The following is a 21,051-nucleotide window of genomic DNA, read 5'->3' as shown; positions in this document are numbered from 1 at the left end:
GAAAAACAGAAATTTGTGTGCCAAAAGGAATGGTTCATTGACTTCTATAAGAAGATTCTAAAGTCTGTAAAAACAGTTCTGAGCAGAGATTGAGCGTGGCTGGGGTGGGGCGGCAGAAAACAGACAAAATTTGTCTGTTGTTATTTTAACCTGAGTATCAGAGACCTCTGATGCTCTTCTGTCCTCCCCCCCCCCTTTTTATTTCAGCTATATTAAGTTGTCATTAACATAGAAAATTGTAAGATTTTAAGATACACATTGTGGTGATTTGGGGCTTCCTTGATAGCTCAGTTGGTAAAGAATCCACCTGCAATGTGGTTCCTGGTTGGGAAGATCTGCTGGAGAAGGGATAGGCTACCCACTCCAGTATTCTTGGGCTTCCCTTGTGGCTTAGCTGGTAAAGAATCAGCCTGCAATGCTGGAGACCTGGGTTTGATCCCTGGGTTGGGAAGATCCCCTGGATAAGGGATGACCTGCCCACTCCAGTATTCTGCCTAGAGAATTCCATGGTGATTTGATTCACACATAAATTGTGAAAGGATCCCCCCACCCCCACCCAGTCTAGTTAGTTAACACACTTATTACCTCACCTTGTATTTATCTATTTATATTTTGGGTGAAAACATTTATGTTTTGTTCTCTCAGAGAATTTCAAGTGTACAATACAGTGTTACTGATTATCGTCACTATGCTTTACATTAAGTCCTCTCCTTCTTTATCTTAAGGCTTATAGTTTGTACTTTCGCCAGTTTCTCCCCATCTTTTTTTTTTAAGATCCGTGTATAAGTGATGGCAAGCAGTATTTGTTGTCTTCTGTCGAACTTATTTCACTTAGCATAACATCTCCAAGGCCCTTCTATACGTTGCAGACGGCACAATTCTGTCTTTCTCATGGCTTAGTAACCCATCTACTTTATATTTATTCACCCATTGGTTGTTTTCGTATGTTGGCTGTTTTGAGTAACAGGGCAGCTAGCATGGGGATACAGGTTTGTCATTTCTGTTGTCTGTATACCCAGAAGTGAGATTGCTGGATCATATATGATAGTTTTATGTTTTTGAGGATCCTCCATAACGTTTTCCATAGTGGCTTCTCCAGTTTACATTCCCACTAGTGGTGCACACGGGTTCCCCTTTCTCTGCGTTCTTGGCAGTATTTGTTATCTCTTGTCTTTTTGATAATAGCTGATTATTATTACTGGTTCAGATGCTTTTCTTCTTACTATTTGTAGATAGGTCACTGTTTTGATAATGAAGTACAGAAAGGAAGTATTCTGCACCTCATATACACAACTCATGAGATAACATGCATGTTTTTTAAAAGACGGTACTTGACAGTCTTCCGTGGAAAGGGAGTTATTTTAGAGGAAGTTACTGTTAGATATTGGCATCAAATTTTTTAAGTTATAGGCATTTAAAGATCTTTTTAAATAAGGTTTTTCTTTGTAGATATTGAAGACTTGCCTCCAACAGTCCAAGAAAAATTATTTGATGAGGTGCTTGATAGAGATGTTCAAAAAGGTAAGCATGAAACTAATGAGTATAATTTAATTTTTAGTGATTTCAATAAACGTTTTGCTCTGCTTTGTAAGCTTTGGAGTAGTTTGGTGTATAGTCATCATATTTTATTTGTACTTTAAACTGAAAATGTATAAAGTCCTTAAGAACAGTATTGCACTGTGCTGGTAAAACAGCTCATTTACAGCTCATAACTGTGGTAGAGTGAATAAAGGTATAAAAGTTTTAAAATCTTGGTTTTGTGTTTCCTATTCTAGGATGAGTATTTTGTCATAATAAACAGTTCAAGAAAATAAATTATAAATAATTTAAAAATTAAATAAATTATTCTAGGGCCTCAAGATGTTTCCATTACTTAAAATATTTTATATTTCAGTTGATATTCAAGTTTATATTTCAATTGATCAAAATTTGTAGCTGTTAGTAGTATATTACATGTACATTTTTTAACACTTTAGAGAATAATTTCTTTCTTCCAAGGGCTTCCCTGGTGGCGCAGATGGTAAAGTGTCTGCCTGAAATGTGGGAATTCAATACCTGGGTCGGGAAGATCCCCTGGAGAAGGAAATGGCAACCCAGTCCAGTATTCTTGCCTGGAAAATCCCATGGACTGAGGAGCCTGGTAGGCTACAGTCCATGGGGTTGGAAAGAGTTGGACATGACTGAGTGACTTCACTTTCTTTCTTTCTTTCTTCCAAATAGAATATTTCTAAATTGCAGAAGAATGAAACTGAACATGTTACATTTATTTACTTACGTGCGTCTTTATTTATATTGAAGTATAGTTGATTTACAATATTGTTAATTTCTTCTGCTATATAGCGAAGTGATTCTATTATACTTCAACATATGTTCTTTTTTATATTCTTTTCCATTATGGTTTGTCACAAGATATTGAATATAGTTCCCTATGCTATATAGTAGTATCTTGTTTATCTGTTCCATATATACTAGTTTCCATCTGCTAACCCCAAACTTCCACTCCATCCCCCCACCAGTCTTGGCCACCACAAGTCTGTTCTCTGTGTCTGTGAATCTTGTTTCCTGGAGAATTTCATTTATGTCATATTTTAGCTTCCACATTCTGCTACTGCTAAGTCGCTTCAGTCGTGTCTGACTCTGTGCGACCCCATAGACGGCAGCCCACCAGGCTCCCCCATCCCTGGGACTCTCCAGGCAAGAACACTGGAGTGGGTTGCCATTTCCTTCTCCAATGCATGAAAGTGAAAAGTGAAAGTGAAGTCGCTCAGTCGTGTCCGACTCTTAGCGACCCCATGGACTGCAGCCCACCAGGCTCCTCCGTCCATAGGATTCTCCAGGCAAGATTACTGGAGTGGGGTGCCATTGCCTTCTCCATTCCACATTCTAAGTGATATCAAATGGTATTTGTCTTTCTGACTTCACTTAGTATGATAATCTCTAGGCCATCCCTGTTGCTGCGAATGGCATTATCTCATTCTTTTTTCTGCCTGAGTAGTAGTCCATTGTGTATGTGTACCACATGTTTTCATCTATTCATCTGTCAAGGGACATTTAGGTTGTTTCCATGTCTTGGTTATTATGAATAGTGTTGCTGTGAACATAGGAGGAGTGCTTGTTTATTTGAATTACGGTTTTGTCCAGGTATATGCCCAGGAGTGGGATTGCTGAATCGTATGGGCAGCTCTATATTTTTAAATTTTTTCAAGAACCTCCATACTGTTTTCCATATTGGCTGCACCAGTAGTGCACGAGCTTGTTCTCTTTTCTCTACACCCTCTCCAGCATTTGTATTTGTATACTTTTAAATGATTATCAGTCTGACCAATGTGAGGTGGTATCTCATTGGTTTTGATTTGCATAATTCTAATAATTAGCGTTGTTAAGCATCTTTTCATGTGCCTTTTGGACATCTGTATGTCTTTGGAGAAATGCCTGGTTAGGTCTTTTTGCCCAATTTTTGGTTGGGTGGTTTTTCTGTGGTTATGTTACCTGAGAGCTGTTTGTATATTTTAGAAGTTAAGCCCGTTTTTGGTTGCGTTGTTTGCAGATATTTTCTCCCTTCCGAACTTTGTCGTCTCTTTTTGTTTATGGTGTCCTTTGCTGTGCAAAAGCTTTTAAGTTTGATTAGGTCCCATTTGTTTATTTTGCTTTTTTCTATTGCTTTGGAAGACTGACCTAAGAAAATATTAGTGCAGTTTATGCCAGAGAATGTTTGCCTTTGTTCTTCTCTAGGAGTTTCATGATGTCATGTCATGTATTTAAATCTTTAAGTCATTTTGAGCATATTTTTATATTTGGTGTGAAGATGTGTTTTAACTTTATTGATTTACATGAAGCTGTCCAACACTGCTTGTTGAAGAGGCTTTTTTCCCATTATATATTCTTACCTCCTTTGTTGAAGATTAATTGACCATAGGTGTGTGAGTTTATTTCTGGGCTGTTTTGTTCCACTGAGCTGTGTGTCTTTTTTTTGTCTTTTTTTGAATACCATGCTGTTTTGATTACTGTAGCTTTATAGTCTTACCTGAAGTTTGGGAGGGTTGGACCTCCAACTTTGTTCTTTGTTCAAAATTTTATTTATTTTTTGGCTGTGCTGGGTCTTCGTGGCTGTGCGGGCTTTTCTCTAGTGGAGAGCAGAGGCTACTCTGTAGTTGTGGTGTGTGGACTTGTGGTGGTGGCTCTCTTGTTGTGGAGCATGGGCTCTGGTTGTGGCACCTGGGCTCAGTAGTTGTAGCTCCTGGGCTTCAGACCACAGACACACTCAGTAGTGGTGGTGCACGGACTTAGTTGCTCCATGGCATGTGGAATCTTCCCAGATCAGGGATCGAACCCATGTCTGCTGCATTGACAGGCAGATTCTTTACCACTGAGACACCAAGGAAGCCCTTGCTTTGTTCTTTTTTCTCAGGAGTGCCTTGGCAATTCTGGATCCTTTATGGTTCCATACAAATTTTAGGATTATTTATTCTAGTTCTGTGAAAGATGTCTTGGGTAATTTCATAGGAATTGCCTTAAATCTGTAGGTTGCTTTAGGTAGTGTGGCCATTTTAAGAATATTAATTCTTCGAGTCTTAAGAGCATGGGATATCTTTCCATTTATTTGAATCATCTTCAGTTTCCTTTATTGATGTTTTATATGAATATGTTAAATTTCTCATAGAGTTAGAAGAAGAATCTCCAATTATAAACTGGTCATTGGAATTGGCTACACGTTTGGACAGTCGACTGTATGCACTTTGGAACCGGACTGCAGGAGACTGCTTACTGGATTCAGTACTACAAGCTACCTGGGGCATTTACGACAAGGACTCGGTGCTTCGGAAAGCCCTGCATGACAGCCTGCACGACTGTTCACATTGGTGAGCTGGCATCCTTCCCTTTGGAAGTCCAGGAGAGCACTAGCTGAAACCTATCCTTACAGTGGTTGGATGCTTTTTGTCTGTTGTTTCTTTTTATGGAAGCTGGGGGAGGGGGAAGCTTTGGTTTTAGACATTGAGACACTTTGAACATCACAGTGGTTTTTATATGTTTTGCTAAGCTTTAAACATTTGAATTTGTGGTAGTGGTCTTATTAAATATAGGAAGGTCTTTGCTCATATATTAAAGTAGCTATTATTTCGTATTTTGTTCAAGTTTAAGATATTATATTATGTATTACACATTTTTCTTCCTGAGACAGATACTCATAAGACTACATTTTTGTAATTTTGCAAATTTTCAAATCCACAGAAAAGTTAAAATCAGTCTGGTGGACCCCAGCCTCTCCTTCATTGGCTTGATCAGTTGTTGATGGTTAACATTTTTCTGTATGTGCTCCATCTCTATATATTAATGCAGAAACAATTTGTTTTAGACACCGTGATGCTTTCTCCTTCAGTGTTTTATCCTGTATCTTTTAAGAACAAGGATATTCTACTACCCAATCACATCCTCATTACCACATCTAAGAAAGTCAACATGGACTCAGTTATCTCATGGTTTAGTCATTTAGCCTTTTGTCCAGTGGAGAGGACTTTGTGCCCTTTAGAGGAGGGAGACTGCTGTGGATTGATTTGGTATTGTGGGGAATACTGTTCCTTTTGTGGTGTGGACTCATCAGGCCAGGTAAGCCTGATGCCATTAAGTGTCCGTCCTGTCTCACCTCTCTGGATTGGGTGGCGTGCTCATCAGACAGCATCCTCGTGCTCTGGTTGTTTATGTGGGCCTGCCCACACCAAGAGGATGATAGTCATTTGGGGTATTGTGGTTTTATAGGTCTGCCTTGTAGGTTTGATTAATGTGTGTCTGCCCTGGAAAGATGGATCTGTTTTTTGGGTGTGCTCAGCCTGAAAGCTAGATCTGGATTTTGGTAAATCTACCATTTTGCAAGTCCTTTAAAACAGGCAACCCTAGAGTCTTTCCTCTGGTGGTAATATCCTGCCTTTGTTGTAAGGTTGAAAGTGTACTGTAAATTTCAGCAGTGGTAACTAATGTTAGGACTGAAATTCCAGTTTTGAGTCACTTGAAGTCTCAAAGTTTAATGTGAAAGCAGATGAGTGCCATACTCTGAGGTTTGGGCTTGATGGCTGGTAGAGTGGGGAAGACCTGGGCCTTAAGAGTACAGCCACGGTAAGTGCTGTTGCAGCAGATCTTTCAGGAATGGAGGCCTTAATTCTAAAAGGATATTTCAGCCAGCATATCAGCAGGCTTCTGAAAATAATGTCTCTCTTGGTACCACCTCTTCCATCCCTGCCATACAGGGTCTTCACCTGATGGTCTACAGTTAAGGTGGAGGAAGCTGCAAGGGTTATAGTGACCACACAGAGGTCTTTTTCAGTATCTTGAGGTGGAGATAGGATGGAGAAGGCTGTCAGATGGGGAGGGAGGACGTGTTGCCATAGATTCAGAGCTTCGGTGACGTGGGTCAAATATATTAACCTTACGGAATAAGCATTAAAATGGTGACTGTTGTGAGTTGTGACCAGTTTGTTGACTGGGGTCTTACGTATGGCTATTACTATTAGAAGGTAGAATGAGAAGGCCAGCATGTCACTTGTGCAGTCTTCTTTTAAATCAGTTTTTTTTTGGCTAGGATTTCCTTTGCTTATAAATCCAAATCAAGTGGGATGAGACATTCTCTTACATTGTATAAAATATCTAAATGAGAATGGAGAAAGTAATTTTATTTAAACCCCTCCCCCATCACTTCAAGATAGGCCATTTTTTTTGTTGTAGTAGCTGTGCTTTTCTGTTGAGTGCCTGTGATTTGAACTGACTCAGGTGCTCAAGATGGAACATTGTACTTGTCTTTGATCGACATGTCAATCCAAATAGAGAGCCAAGTGAGAGTAATATAAATGGGAAAAATCAGTTATTTTAGAAATATGATTTGTAGCTTAGTATTGTGCCTCTCTATGTATCAAGTTTTACACTTAATGTATTGTTGCTATTATTTTAATAGAGTAATATCTGTTAGGTCAATTAAAAGTAAAAAAGAAAAAGTTTTATCTTCAATTTATTTTTTGATGCAGATCAAGACCTTTATGTAGTTCAAAATTTCTGATCTGTGTTATTTTCCTTCTTTCTAAAGAACTTCTTTGAATATTTATGAAGCAGGTCTCTGGCAACAAATTGCCTCCATTTTTGTCTGAAAAAGGATGTATTTCTATCTTAGTTGAAAAAAAAAAGATTTATTTTTGACTGTCCTGGGTCTTTGTTGCTACACGCGGGCTTTCTCTAGTTGTGGCGAGAGGGGCCTCCTCTCGGCTGCAGCACAGGCGCTTCTCGTGGTGGCGGCTTCTCTCATTGTGGAGCACGGGCTCTGGGAGCAGGGCCCTCGGGTTGTGGCGCGCGGCTCTGGAGCGCAGGCTCAGTACTTGTGGTGCACAGGCTTAGTTGCCCTGTGGCATGTGGGATCTTCCCCGACCAGGGATCAAACCTGTGTCTCCTGCATTGGCAGGTGGATTCTTATCCACTGTGTCACCAGAGAAGTCCTCTCATTTACTTTTGAAGGATAATTTCACAGGGTATAGAATTCTAGGTTGGTGGGGTTTTTTCCTCTCAATTTTAAAAAATATTTCACTTTGTTCTCTTCTTGCTTCTATGGATAGTTTCTGAGAAGTTGGTTATAATTCTTTTAGTTTTCTATAGGTAGGTGTTTTTTATACTCTGGCTTCTTTCAGGACTTTTTTCTTTAATTTTCTGTTGTTTTAATATGATATGCCTACGTGTGGTTTTTCTGGCGATTTTCCTTCGTGGTTTTCTCTGAGCTTCCTGAACCTGTGGTGTGGTGTCTGACAGTCATTTGGTGAAATTCTCAGTCCTTACTGTTTCGAGCATTTCTTCCTGTTACTTTTTCCCCCTTTCCTGTCTGTAATGCTACATGTTGTACCTTTGGTAGTTGTCCCACAGTTATTCTTCTGTTTTTTTTGTCCGTGTTATCTTTTCTTTTTAGATTTGAAGTTTTGTATTGATGTATCTTTAAGAGGTTCTTTCTTTAGCCAAGCCCAGTCTGCTAATAAAGCTGTCAAAAATACTTTCATTTCTGTTAGTGCTTTTGCTCTCTGAAATTGCATTTTGGTTCTGTCTTAGGATTTCCATCTCTCTGTCTAAATTTCCCATCTGCTCTTGCATGCTGTCTTTTTCCATTAGGGAGCACTTAACATATTTATTATAGTTATTTACAGTTTTTAAATTTATTTTATTTTTTTCATTCAAATACTTGGTACTTTTGTTGAAAAATATTTTCATAAAATAAAGGTTTGTTTCTGGACTCTTGGTTTTTCCTGTTGATCTCTATGTCTGTCTTTATGCCAGTGTTAGATTATCTTGATGATTATAGCTTTGTGGTAGGTTTTGAAATTAGGAATATTAAGTCTTCCAACTTTATCCTTCTTTTTTTTTTTTTTCCAATTTTATCCTTTTCACTATTCCCTTTGGACTTCTAGGCAAATTTTAGGTTCTAGCTTCTGCAGAAAAGCCCTCTAGGATTTTGATAGAAATTGCACTGAACGTGGAGATTAATTTCGGGAGTATTATCAGATAGAGTGTTAAGTCTTTTCATCCTGAAATTGATTTTTGAATGTTAAGCCAAATTGTATCGCTATCTCACTTAGTCTCATGTTTGGATTTGTGTCCTTGACTGAGTCAGGTAGATGGACAGTTTAGGTCTTTGTGGTGGGTGTGATTTTTAAATATATTTTTGAACCTCTTTATTCTGCAGTCTTCTTTAGTTTTGAGTGTAGTCATCATTTGATTTCTGGCAAATTTAGCTGTCTCAATATTAAAATGATTTTAGGCACTAACCAAGAAATTTCTTACCACATACATCTTTCAGTTTGTAATAACTTTCTGTTTCACAGTAATTCTCCCAAACTGATATCAAAACAATATATTTTGTCATTTGTACATTAAAATATATTTCTGTATATCTTAGGTATTTTAAGAGGGATATCCATATTTTATTTTTAAACATTTGGCATTGAAACTTACATTCCTGAATTATAAAGAAAAAACCTGTGGTTACTGTAAATAGAAAAAAAGTTTTTTTTTCTAATCAAGAGTTAAGCCTCTGTAACATTCTATTTTAAATCTAAAATAACATTAGTTTACTTTTTACAAAACCCTACATTAAGTTAAAGAAACGCGTGACACTAAGACATTTAATACCTTAACTTTTCAACAATAGCGAGGGAATGTTTTCTGATCTTTTTATTCTTTCACCTAGAATTCAAGTACATAGAAGTATTGGGGATTGATAGTTCATTACATGTGAGAGGATTGTAATGTTACAAACTGGTTAACTGTTTGTAATATGTTATTGGTTAATCTGTCTTCAGAGGCCTTTGCTGGTTTGTAAGATCACAGTTTTCAATGTAATTATATCTGGCTTTATTTAATTGTATACTTGATGTTATAAAGAAAAAGAATGTTTTGTTTTAGTAATTCAGTCTACCAGTGGCCTAGTTTGAGTTTTAATCTTCATAATTTATTAGGCTGAAGTATTTAGAGAGGTATTAAGCATGAAGAGGGGATTATTTTTATAGTTGGATTTTATTATCATGTGATACTTAAATAATTTTATGTAATGAAATCTCAAGGAAGTGATTTTGATATTCTCGTAAACACATGGGCTCTTTCTAAATCTGTGACCAAGTAGTGGATACTGTTCATTAATGGAGTAAAGTGTCTTTGATTTTATCCAAACTCTCAGATGATTTTGAGTGTTTTTCATTTGTAAACCAATAGTAGACAGTTGAAATCAGCTGTTCTTGTCATTAGTGTTTGAAGTTCTGATGAAAGTTTGGTGGGTGGTGAATCAGATTATGTCTGAAGATATGTTAAAAAGTATCTGCTAGCAGAGTGGAGGCATTTTTAATTTGAAAAATTTACTTCAAGCCAGGTAAAATGAATTATTAAATCTCTGCATATGATGTGCTTAAAGACTACATTAAATAAATGATTAGAACATTAAATGAACTGTTTATAGAAAGGCTTCTTTTTTACTGTGTTGTTTTTTAGGTTTTATACACGTTGGAAAGATTGGGAGTCCTGGTATTCTCAGAGCTTTGGTTTACATTTTTCCTTGAGAGAAGAACAGTGGCAAGAAGACTGGGCATTTATACTGTCTCTTGCTAGTCAGGTAAGAATGCTTCCAGGCATGTTGCTTCTCTGAAAAAAGTGAGGCCGCTGCTCTGCATGCCTTGGTTTGCAGTGAGACCACGTTGGGGCAGAGTGGTACAGAGGAGAGTCGAGGACTTGGCATCAGGTGGCTCAGGTTCCATTGACTGCTGATTGGCTCTGTGACCACAGGCCTCACTGCCGAACAGGGAGGGCAGTATGTTTTTATGTTAAGTGACTAGAAAACTGTCAGAATGAACGTTTTACTTGGTGATTCTAACCTCGTAAATATTTCCCCAGATAGCTCTTCAGTTATGTTGTCCTCACGGAGAGGTAGCTCTGGGGGATTGACATACACGCACTGCTACATATAAAATTGATAACTGAAGACCTACTGCATAGCACAGGGAACTCTGTAATGATCTTTATAGGAAAAGAATCTAAGAAAGAGTGGGTGTATGTCTATGTATAAATGATTTCACTTTACTGCAGAAACTAGCACAGCATTGTAAATAAACTATATTCAAATAAAAATTTAAAAAAAAATGGCAGCTTTATGCCTGCTTTACCCATCTGTGGGTTAGCTCCCGTTCTGTGTCCAGGATCACTCACTGATAATGGGCACTCCTGTGCTGATGGTGCGCTGTGAGGCCCCTGAGGCTAAAGTTGTGGTCTTCGTAGGGCTGCCTGGTTGATGCTGTGTCCACGTGAGGTAGGCCATGGAGAAGGTTCCGTGGACAGAAGTGATTGGAATGAACTTGTATAGATGTGTTGAGTTGTCTCTCAGACATGGGCTAGTTTTGTGAAGTGTTATTAATATACTTCGCTCATAGCTCAGGGAAGTATGAATGAGAATGGTAAAGAATCTGCCTGCAGTGCCGGAGACCCCAGTTCAATTCCTGGGTCGGGAAGATCCGCTGCAGAAGGGATAGGCTACTCACTCCAGTATTCTTGGGCTTCCCTGGTGGCTCAGCTGGTAAAGAATCCACCTGCAATGCGGGAGACCTGGGTTTGATCCCTGGGTTGGGAAGATGACCTGGAGAAGGGAAAGGCCTTACTCCAGTATTCTGGCCTGGAGAATTCCATGGACTATACAGTCTGTGGGGTCACAAAGAGTCGGACACGACTGAGCAACTTTCACTTCATTAATATACTGAACTGTAAAATTCATGTATATGCACAACAAATCACTTCTTTTCTTTGCAGAAATCACCATAATTCCTTAGTACAATATGAGGGAAGTCCCTTCTGTCATTGGGCCATTTGGGCGGGGTTCACCCTTTGGGCAGGTGCGTGTCTGAGACGTGCACCTGCTGTAAAGGTGCTGTCAGAGCCGTTGCTGAGGGCAGGAGGCCAGTCGAGTGTTCCTGTGTTACGTGATGTGGCCATTTGCAAGCTGTTTGTATCCCTGTGGGACAGTCGGGCTCCTCTCTCCACTTCGGGGGGACCCTGTTGTAGTTCACGAGGAACCTGACCAGAAGGCAGTTATGTGAATAAGACTCCTTTGTTGTCTGAATCTCTTATTCCTCAGATCAGTATTTAACCAGATCTGTTTAGTTCTTGAGTTTGGATAGCGAAGGATATCTGTGTATAAGCTTTGCAGATGTCTTTTATTGGACTTTGCTACTTGAGGAATCATTCTTAGCTTGACAGTAGTAGTGCCATACTTTTTTTTTAATGAATGGAGATAGTGTGCTGAAGGAGGGCAGCGTTTTGTTATACATGTCAGTTTTCCAGGGTGGTAGTGGATGTTTTAAAGAGAAATTCTTTCTTTTGTTTTGTTCTGTACAGCCTGGAGCAAGTTTGGAGCAGACTCACATTTTTGTACTTGCACATATTCTTAGACGACCAATTATAGTTTATGGAGTAAAATATTATAAAAGTTTTCGGGGAGAAACTTTAGGATATACTCGGTTTCAAGGTAAACCATTATCATTAGTATTTTGGAACTTTCTTGTTTATTATTTTAAGGCACATTGCAGTCACATCCTGAAAATCCCATTGTGATTTTCTTCCCTCTTTCCAGGTGTGTATTTGCCTTTGTTGTGGGAACAGAGTTTTTGTTGGAAAAGTCCGATTGCTCTGGGCTATACAAGGGGCCACTTCTCTGCTTTGGTTGCCATGGAAAATGATGGCTATGGTAACCGAGGTGCTGGTGCTAACCTGAACACCGATGACGATGTCACCATCACGTTTCTGCCTCTGGTTGACAGTGAGAGGAAGTTACTCCACGTGCACTTTCTTTCTGCTCAGGAGGTAAGACGCCTGTTTCTCACTTTAACTCCTCAAAGTAGCAGCGCTGTGCCAGAACCTGGCCTTGGGTGTCTCTCGGGTGTGCTGTTACCTGCACTACCACTTACAGTTTTGAGTTTAGTCATAGTAATTGTCACTTTCTATAAACCCTAGTCAGACAGACTGAAGTTACCTTTTCAGAACAGCTGTGTAGGAGGTGTTGTGTGGAGATAAAGCAGTGAAGATGGAAGTCCATGCCCTCAGGTAGTGATGAGTGCTGAGGAGAAGTAAAAAGATGGGGTGAGGGGGAAAGGGAGGGATGGGGTGCAGGGTGTCGGTGGCTGAACTGGGGGCGGTAAGGTAAGGTGTCACTGAGGAGGTGGCGCTTGAGTTGAGACTTCAAGAGGAAGGAGTCTTGCAGGAACTGGGGGAGGAGAGTTGTAGCAGAGGGAATTGGAAGGCTGGTGTGGCTTGTGGGGGCTGGGCAAGGGGGAGAGGAGGCTGAGGCTGCGGGGTGGCCATCAGCAGTCTTTTAAATTTTTCTGACTTTTACTGTGGGTGAGCTAGGGAGCCAGCAGCCAGTTTGCATAGAAGAGGCGCACTGGCCGCTCAGGTGAAACTAGGTACCTGGGCAGTGGTGGGAGCAGCAGGTAGGAGCTCCCTGTAGCTGCAGGGAAGTGATGAGAAGGTGTGAAAGAATACTCGCAGAAAACCCATATTCTTATAAAAAGTATTGGTCTTTTATTTAATATAGTAATTATTATAAAACTTTTATAAGCATAACATTAAGAAAAAAATTCATAGATAATTTTTGTAACTTCACCCTGTACATAGCTTTCTGAGCAAACTTACCTTGTTCTTTTTGAAGCTGCAACTTTTCTTTCTAGTCTTTTCTTTGCCAGAATCAATGTATTGGAGAACACTTCCTTTTTGCCATTATATCAAACAAATGAACTTATCTAATGGCTGTTCTTCCCTCTAGGTTTGTCTGTGAATTTTCAAGTTGACATTTTTTCCTATTTACCCATAGGGTTTTAAACATAAAATTGATGAGAGTAGAACCTAGGTTGAAACACTTCGTTGCTCTGGCCCTTTCGTTAATCATACCAGCTGTAGGTCTCTATGAAATTTTTCCTGTCAGATCTCTGATCTGTCATATTATTTTTCCTTTTCTTCACATTCCTCTAAAAGCTAGGTAATGAGGAACAGCAAGAAAAACTGCTCAGGGAGTGGCTGGACTGCTGCGTGACTGAGGGAGGCGTTCTCGTGGCCATGCAGAAGAGCTCTCGGCGGCGAAATCACCCCCTGGTCACGCAAATGGTAGAAAAATGGCTTGACCGCTACCGACAGATCCGGCCTTGTACATCCCTATCTGATGGAGAGGAAGACGAAGATGATGAAGATGAATGAAAAAAAAAAATCCAAGAACAGAAGACCAAGGTATCAGCTCTGTGCGGGACCCCACATGAGTGTGTTGCTCCAAGCAGAGCACACGGCATGGAATGAAGCGAACCTGGCAGGTTCTGCTTGGAAGGGTTTTTTCTGATCCATACCCAACAGAGACGATGTGTCTGCTGCATGAGGAGACAGAACTTTGGACTACAGTTTGTAAAAAAGAAACAAAAAACTAATTTTATTAAGACAGAACTTTTTTCCTTTCAGATTGTAAATCTGTCTATAAATGTAACGCATGTGGTTGTGTAAGAAGTTGTGTAATAGGAAAAGTTGTACCAGCATCTTCATATTATTGAGAAGTTTTTCCAGCATGGGCACCTCCAAAAGCACATGGCAGGTCACTCTTTGTTCCTTTGAGATAATTCTTTTTAAAGTAGAACCTGGCATTCTACTTCCATCTGAAAAGATCCATTTTACATTCTGTCTCACTAGAGCTCAGTAGAGATTTGGAAACTTTTTGTACAAATTATCCATAGCAAAACATAAAAATAAAAACAAGCTTTTATTTTTTATTAGTAATTTAGTTCCTGTTGTGCCCAATAAAATCAAATCTTTAAGGAACAAACTGTAAGAAAAGTCAGAATTTTTTATTGAGTGAACTTCATGTAGACATCGTTCCCTTGTTTTGAAAAGGGTTTTGGTTTCTCTTATTTTGTCTTTTTCAGTTTCTGATAAGCCGCCTTTTGGTATTTAGGTATTTATTTGTTTGGAAGAGTGCTCTTAAACTGAGGCTTCCTCCACCAGACTCTGGGCAGCAGTCTCCTTGTGAGTAGTTACCCCATGGATATACATTAGGGCAGTGGTTGGGGAGCCAGCCCACTTGAACTGAATGAATTATGTGAAGTCTGCTCACTTGCCTCTGTGGACATTAGACTCCCAGGTTGTCGTGCAGAGGGTCTTTGGATTCTTTATCATCAACTCTGCTTTAAGCAAATTGTGTTAGAAAGGCATGCCTTTGCTTGGGCTAATTGCGAATTTCCGTTCAGAATAGAATAAAGATTTTAAGAATGCAGTAAGGTGGTTTAAATGCATTGTATAATGAATTTCTCAGTGAGTAGTCTGAGAATTTTTGCATGTTGGTTAATTGTGGCCATTCTTATTTAAAGTTATAACTATAATCTTAGGTAGAAAAACTTTCTGTAAAAGTATTATTTGACCACTTCAGGTATACATTCAATACTGGGTAAAAATTTCAGACCTATCTCAGGAACACAAAAAGACTTAGTGTCCTGATAAGCACTTTGTAGACTATTGATGTGGCAAGGAATTTCAAACACACATACACACTCTTTCCCTTTGATAAAAAGGCTGTGAAAACCTTTTAATATTTGCTTCTTGTTTTCTTCTAAGTTCTATTTAGATGGTATTGAAATGTGCACAACCTCAGATTTGATGCTGAAATACTAAAAATAGTAAAATACCTGTGAGATGTCATCTCTTTAGTTCTTTCTTCCCTCCCTGAAAGGTGTTTCCAGGATGAAAGATCGCTGCTGCTGCATGCTAAAACTTGCAGGAAGAATATTTGCAATTGGATCCCATATAAATGAATTTTGATATAATATTGGTATGTTACTGTTTCAAGGGGCTGATGTTTTCTTACAAAATTGATCCTCCGGTTTGCTTTCGTTTTGGACAGTAGTTAAGGATTTAGAAGGCTGCCATTCTGACTACTTAGCATAGCATCCCTATGAACTTTTCTTCATATATAGGAAGAATTCTTTAGTGGCCAGACAACCCATTCTAGTTGCGGTTAAGCCAGTTGAAGAAGACAGAGAGAAAGGTTTGAGGGAGAAGCATCTGGTGGCTAGGGTCTCCAGGATAGTCAGTGCTGTTTGGGAAGCCGCAGCTCGGTCTTCGGCCTCCACGTGCTGTGTCTGCTGAGTGATGTGTCCCCAGGTGTGACCCTGGCCACATCTAGCTTAACAGGTACAGCATTCTTCCCTGTGGGAAAGAACTATATGTGTGTGTGTGTGTGTGTGTGTGTATATATATATATACACGCTCCAGTTCTTAGGCTTCAGACTTGGCGGAGCTTTAAATGGTTTTCACAGCAGATTGGCTGGTAAAGGCTAACATTTTGGTGAGTCAATGCTATGTTAAGCTCTTGAACTATCGAACAGCCATAACTATCATCCCAAGACAGAATTTGCAGTTCTTTCTCAGATTCCATGTGGTGGGGTGACAGATAACTCAAGTGTCTTTTGGTTGACTCTGGACGGTAATACCTGAACTGTATGGACTTGACTTTACGGTTCCTCTTGGGAGAATACAGCGTGGTGGTTTCTGTTCAAATTAAAAGACAGGATGTGGGCCTGCCTGCCTTTTCATGTCTTTGGCTCTTAGGCTCATCCTGTGACAGACGAGTCTGTGTTAAGGGGATACTGCTGCGCATGGGCGGGTGGGGCCTCCTTGGTGTGCAGATGTCATCCCTGCACTGATTACGCTTGACAAGTGGTTATGAAGATGACAGCGAACCGCCGCTCCGCTCCCCGGAGTGGTGATACAGGTCAGTAACCATGCGCTCCACCTCGATCCACGTCAGGTGGCTTTAATGTAATTTTTCACGGGAAAGTTGGGATAGGACCACCACCTTAAAATGAGTGAGGAGGTTGATGTTTTCAGTTGCCATGACTTTTTTTTAAATGGAAAGAGGCGGGGCAGTTGTAAAGGTGTTTGATATCTGGACTTGTTGGACTTAACCAGCATTTACAGAAGGGATTTAATGCTATTTAAGAAAGGAAGACTTATTAAATCAACTGAAAGTTCTTCACACATGGAAATGACTGATGTTAATTATTTTGCAACATTTCTTTGTAAATATCATTTACAAACAATTTTTTGAGATTCACCTCCCTTTCCTGCATTAATGCTTGGGTCAGGTAATTTTACTTTTGGGTAAATTAAAATCAAAACTAAAACTTGACCAATTTTGTTTCTTGAATTAACTTAGTTCTCATCCACCCATTTCATCTTAAGAATGGACATATGTGAAGTTTTGGTTTATCACATGAAGTAATTATCAGCATTCTTGAGTCTGGTTATGAAATAGGAAAGTATTGTTAATCTTTGAACCTGGGAATAACAAGAGTTGGGAAAGAAATGGGCTAATTGAGTTAACATCTCGAGAGAACTTTTACATTAGTGAGATGTACTTGAATTTCAAAGCTTAACAGAAATTTTTATTACTTTTTATTGAAAACTGCACTGAACGCTAAATGTCCACCTTTACAATAAACAAATACAGTAACGGTAACTCACACTAAAACAAAACATATTTCTGATAGCCATTATTTTTCTGTTTGGGACAGTTTTAAAGGTTTTTTTTTTTTCTTTTTGTCACAAAAACAGGAATGTACCTATACAAAGGCTCAAAATAGGCCATCTTTTAAACAAAAAGGCGATGATTCACAAAAGACTATGAATATAACATGTAACTAGTTGATACAAATCTAATAGGATTTGTTAAAATCAGTCACATCTAATAACACACCTGAAGTGTTCTTGTATAAAATATCACGTGAAGAAAAGAAGACTTTATCAATGTCTAAAAAAGTGGGTTTGTTCATAGACAATCTGACAAGTTACCATAAAAAGTGTTTCCTGAGACATAAGGAAATGCAACATTATTCTTCTTGAACTCTTTCAGTTCAAGACTTTCCACTCAATAAAATAGCTGAGGATCTGAAACTGAGAAAATATATTTGAGTACAAACAGCTTGTGAAACTTAATACTTTTTTCTTTTTTTGCATCATCAGAGGGTTTTACTGAACTCACAACCAACTTGCCCGCTCAGTACGCAGTTCAGATGGGAGAGAATTCTCTGTACAGGAGCCTGTACTGTCTTCAATCCCGTGCTCGCGGTGTCTAACACAGGCAGACAGCTTTCTCCCCATTTTGTAGTAATTTAATCTTCCTATTAGCAAAAGAGGTAACCAGCCCCGTGGACCGAAGGGACTAGAGTCATAGGGTGGGGATTTCCTCTTAATATTTTATTTTGATGTTTGGAACTCTTGATGCAACATTCTAGAGCAAGGTGTTCAGGACCTCCTGTGCCCAAGGGACTGATAAAGGAAAAAGATCTATTTATTCTTTGTGATTTGATGCACAGATGAAAAACTTAACACACAATAACAGAAGTTGGTCGTTAATAAATCACGTCCTAGTCTCTTTCAGCGCTTCCGCAAGCAGACGACGACATCTTCAGTTTTCCCACGTCTCGGCTTCTAGCTCTTCTGTAGCTGTAACACTGCAACGTCAATGATGCATATGTCCAGAATCAGTTAAAAAGACTGTCAAATTCCTTTTCTCTTAGTTCATTTTTCACTGTCTCTTGGTCCCAGGTGTATCTGAATGATTACCTTTCATCACTCGCTGCTATTGCTCGTTGGGGTGCTCTCGATTGTCCCCGTGTTTCGTGGGCTGGTTGGGAGAGGGAGCTTGGGAGGGATGTGCCACCGTGGGGAGGTTGTGGGTCACCGGGATGCCTCCGGGGATGATCCCTTCCATGGCAGCAGGAAGTCCTCCCGGAGCCACGCCCACGATGCCTGGCGGGTATCTGAGGCGCACACAAGAGAAAGGGCTGGTTAAGTTCAGGGTCAGGAAGTTGCCAACCTCTTGGCTCTGCCTTTTTTATGGAATGTATATAATAATAATTTCCTACCTGCAAAGCAAGGAGGAATACACACAGGAAATTTAAACACTGACATCTAATTCATAAACAATAAAGCACTAATTTTGTAGCTTTTAGACGACGGTGAATAACCCATACTAACTGTGTTTGGGGAAACTGTGTCGCACTGGGTAAACATTTCTGTACGAAACAGACTCAAGTTCTCCGGGTCTTCTATTATCAATGGATTTAATGATTTCCTAACAGCATAGGCTTCCCTTGTGGCTCAGCTGGTAGAGGATCTGCCTGCAGTGCAAGAGACCTGGGTTCGATCCCTGAGTTGGGAAGATCCCCCAGAGAAGGGAAAGGCCACTCACTCCAGTATTCTGGCCTGGGTCGCAAAGAGTCAGACACGACTGAGTGACTTGCACTTCACTAATAGCCTGAAGTGCGCTTACTAAGTGTGACGTCCTACACTGGTTGGTTATGTGCTCCTGTAACAGATGCGGAAGGGCAGCAGGGCCGATGGTGAGCTGGCGATGGGCTGGAGGCCTGGCCCCCTGAAGATACCTGGAGGGCAGCTGCACACGGGTTCGTCTTACACTGCAGGCACAGGGATGGCTGTGTGTGTACGCAGTGCACAAACGTGACTCGGTACATGCACGTTTTTTGAGGACAGAACGTACTTATGAGGCAGGGGCTTTAGAATTCATCTGAGTTACCCAGCCCTTCACAGTTGTGGTAAAGGGGATGGTGTTCCCCTCTGGAAGCTACGCTACTCCGCATCCTGGAGCCTGTGACAGTGAGTCTGGTCAGGGACCACGCAAGGGGACTCTTGCCAGACAGGATCCCTGTGAGCTGCAAGCCCTTCCAGCACAAGCAATTTTCCTAGGGGCCAAGGAGCCTTGCTGTGTCTAGACGAATAATTAGGATGTGACTCTTAAAGGGTACAGGGGAATCCAACCTGGGGCTGGGCTCAAGTGTGGCTTGAAAATGCTTATGGGGATAAAACACAAGCGGAACTTTAATAGAACCTGTGAATTGTAAATAAAGCCATGGGACCTGGGAAGAAATAACTTAGCTCTGCTTGCCCAGAGCAGGAGCTTTCATGTACAGGTCCTGTTACACACACTAAATATTTAATCACATCCTGGCACAGTGGTTCAAAGTCTGTATCCTTTAAAATAGATATTTCAATTCTCAGCCCTGCCCCAAAACTTAAAATTTGCTCCACCGAAGCCAGGGATGAGGGGACGGGACTGGATTTCCCGCCAGTGCTCCCGTTGGCTTTATGCCCCCCACCCCCACCCCTGGGGAGCAGGGCCCTGGCCATTCCTCTCCTCACCTGTATGTGGCACCATTGAGCTCTGGATGAATTGCTTGCTGATCTATTACTGACCAGGGAGCTGTTGTGACAAAGAATTCCTTGTTCACACAGTTTCTTAAGCTCTCTGGGATGCGACCTGGAATAAGACGATTGAAATTAATCATACAATGAAGTTAAACATTATACTTCGCTGTTTTGGGGGAACAGCTACCACGCTAGTCTCTTTACTTCTGCACCATTTTAAAAGCCTTGGTTATAATACTGTGTATGTTTTGGTATTTTAGCCACAAGGCATGTGGGAATCTTCGCTCCCGACCAGGGATCAAACCCGCACACCCTGCGCTGGAAGGGAGAGTCCCAACCACTAAGCCTCCAGGGAAGCTTCCCCAAGTCTCCTACTGGTTAATAGGAAGGGCTGGCTCATAATTTCCCAGCATACGACCTGTTCCAGGTCTGAGCCACATGGGTCCCTCAGCCTAACAGAAGGGCGGCTCCCCCTCCAGGTCCGCAAAACTTCACGTTGGGTAATACAAAAGGGGATTGGTTTCCTCTGAAAGAAGCACGGCCCAATTAACACATTTCTTCGACTTGACCCCTAAAAGCAATTCCTGCCCACGGCAAGCCCTCTCACCCTGACGTCTGCGGCCTGCTCACCTGTGATGGCCCGGCGGATCTCGGTGGCGGCCGCCTCCCGCATCTCCAGTGAGGCTTGCTCACTATACCAGGCTGTGTGGGGAGTACAGATGAGATTCGGTGCATCTTTCAAGGGACCCTGAGCAAAGCTGGGTGAATGTACAAAAACATAGGAAATGAGACGAGTGCACATCACTCCCTGTCCGACTGGTCAAACAGGAGCTCTTGGCCATGTGGGATGTTAGCTGATGCAGATAAAACAGGGATTCTGCAGGGTGTGTTCTATGGGGTTGGGACTTTCAGAACCCACTCATACAACTGCTCTGTAATGACAATGTCAGGAGTACTCAGGAAGAGGAAACAGTTCTCTGGAGGACTGACTGGCCTGCCTCTCACTGGGATGGTCGGGCTGTGGACACAGCCTGCTCTCCCTATTTTTCTGCCGGCCCCCTTTCTGGTGATCTTTGGGGGAACTTCTAGCCCTTTTACCCTTTGTGAGAATACAGTACAGCCCTTAGAATGGAGTCCTTTAGCCTCTGGTTAAAGCCTCCTCCCCAGGACCTGTCTGGGCAGCTGCCCCAAGTTCACAGCGAGGAGTTGGGTGAGGACCTGGGTCCTACAAGTCCCTGTGTGAGTCCTGAGCTCCAGCTGCAAACATCTCCACAGTCTCCCCAAACCAACCTGAAAGGCTCCGAC

The 21,051-nt window shown here is 40.9% G+C and overlaps 2 protein-coding genes across 2 annotated transcripts in view; one reads left to right on the top strand and one right to left on the bottom strand.

Moving 5' to 3' along the window:
• The window catches only part of ZRANB1 (zinc finger, RAN-binding domain containing 1), a 53,800-nt gene extending 39,444 nt beyond the window's left edge, over positions 1-14,356 (top strand). Inside the window, exons 6-11 of the mRNA XM_010859166.1 lie at positions 1,450-1,521; positions 4,661-4,859; positions 10,000-10,120; positions 11,890-12,019; positions 12,125-12,354; positions 13,522-14,356. Coding sequence (XP_010857468.1) covers positions 1,450-1,521; positions 4,661-4,859; positions 10,000-10,120; positions 11,890-12,019; positions 12,125-12,354; positions 13,522-13,740 — 971 coding nt within the window. The 3' untranslated portion in view covers positions 13,741-14,356. The remainder of the gene's footprint in view (positions 1-1,449; positions 1,522-4,660; positions 4,860-9,999; positions 10,121-11,889; positions 12,020-12,124; positions 12,355-13,521) is intronic.
• Positions 14,357-16,942: 2,586 nt separating this feature from the next.
• Positions 16,943-21,051, bottom strand: part of CTBP2 (C-terminal binding protein 2) — a 168,837-nt gene continuing 164,728 nt past the window's right edge. The window contains exons 14-17 of the mRNA XM_010859571.1: positions 21,037-21,050; positions 20,377-20,504; positions 19,741-19,858; positions 16,943-18,341 (exon numbers count right to left, since the gene is read on the bottom strand). Of these exons, the coding sequence (XP_010857873.1) occupies positions 18,161-18,341; positions 19,741-19,858; positions 20,377-20,504; positions 21,037-21,050 (441 nt within the window). The 3' untranslated portion in view covers positions 16,943-18,160. The remainder of the gene's footprint in view (positions 18,342-19,740; positions 19,859-20,376; positions 20,505-21,036; position 21,051) is intronic.

This window comes from Bison bison, unplaced genomic scaffold (genome assembly GCF_000754665.1).
Source record: "Bison bison bison isolate TAMUID 2011002044 unplaced genomic scaffold, Bison_UMD1.0 scf7180017864456, whole genome shotgun sequence".
Lineage (NCBI taxonomy): Eukaryota > Metazoa > Chordata > Mammalia > Artiodactyla > Bovidae > Bison > Bison bison.
Note: the sequence above shows the minus strand (reverse complement) of the source record. Positions and strands in the feature narration are given on the sequence as shown.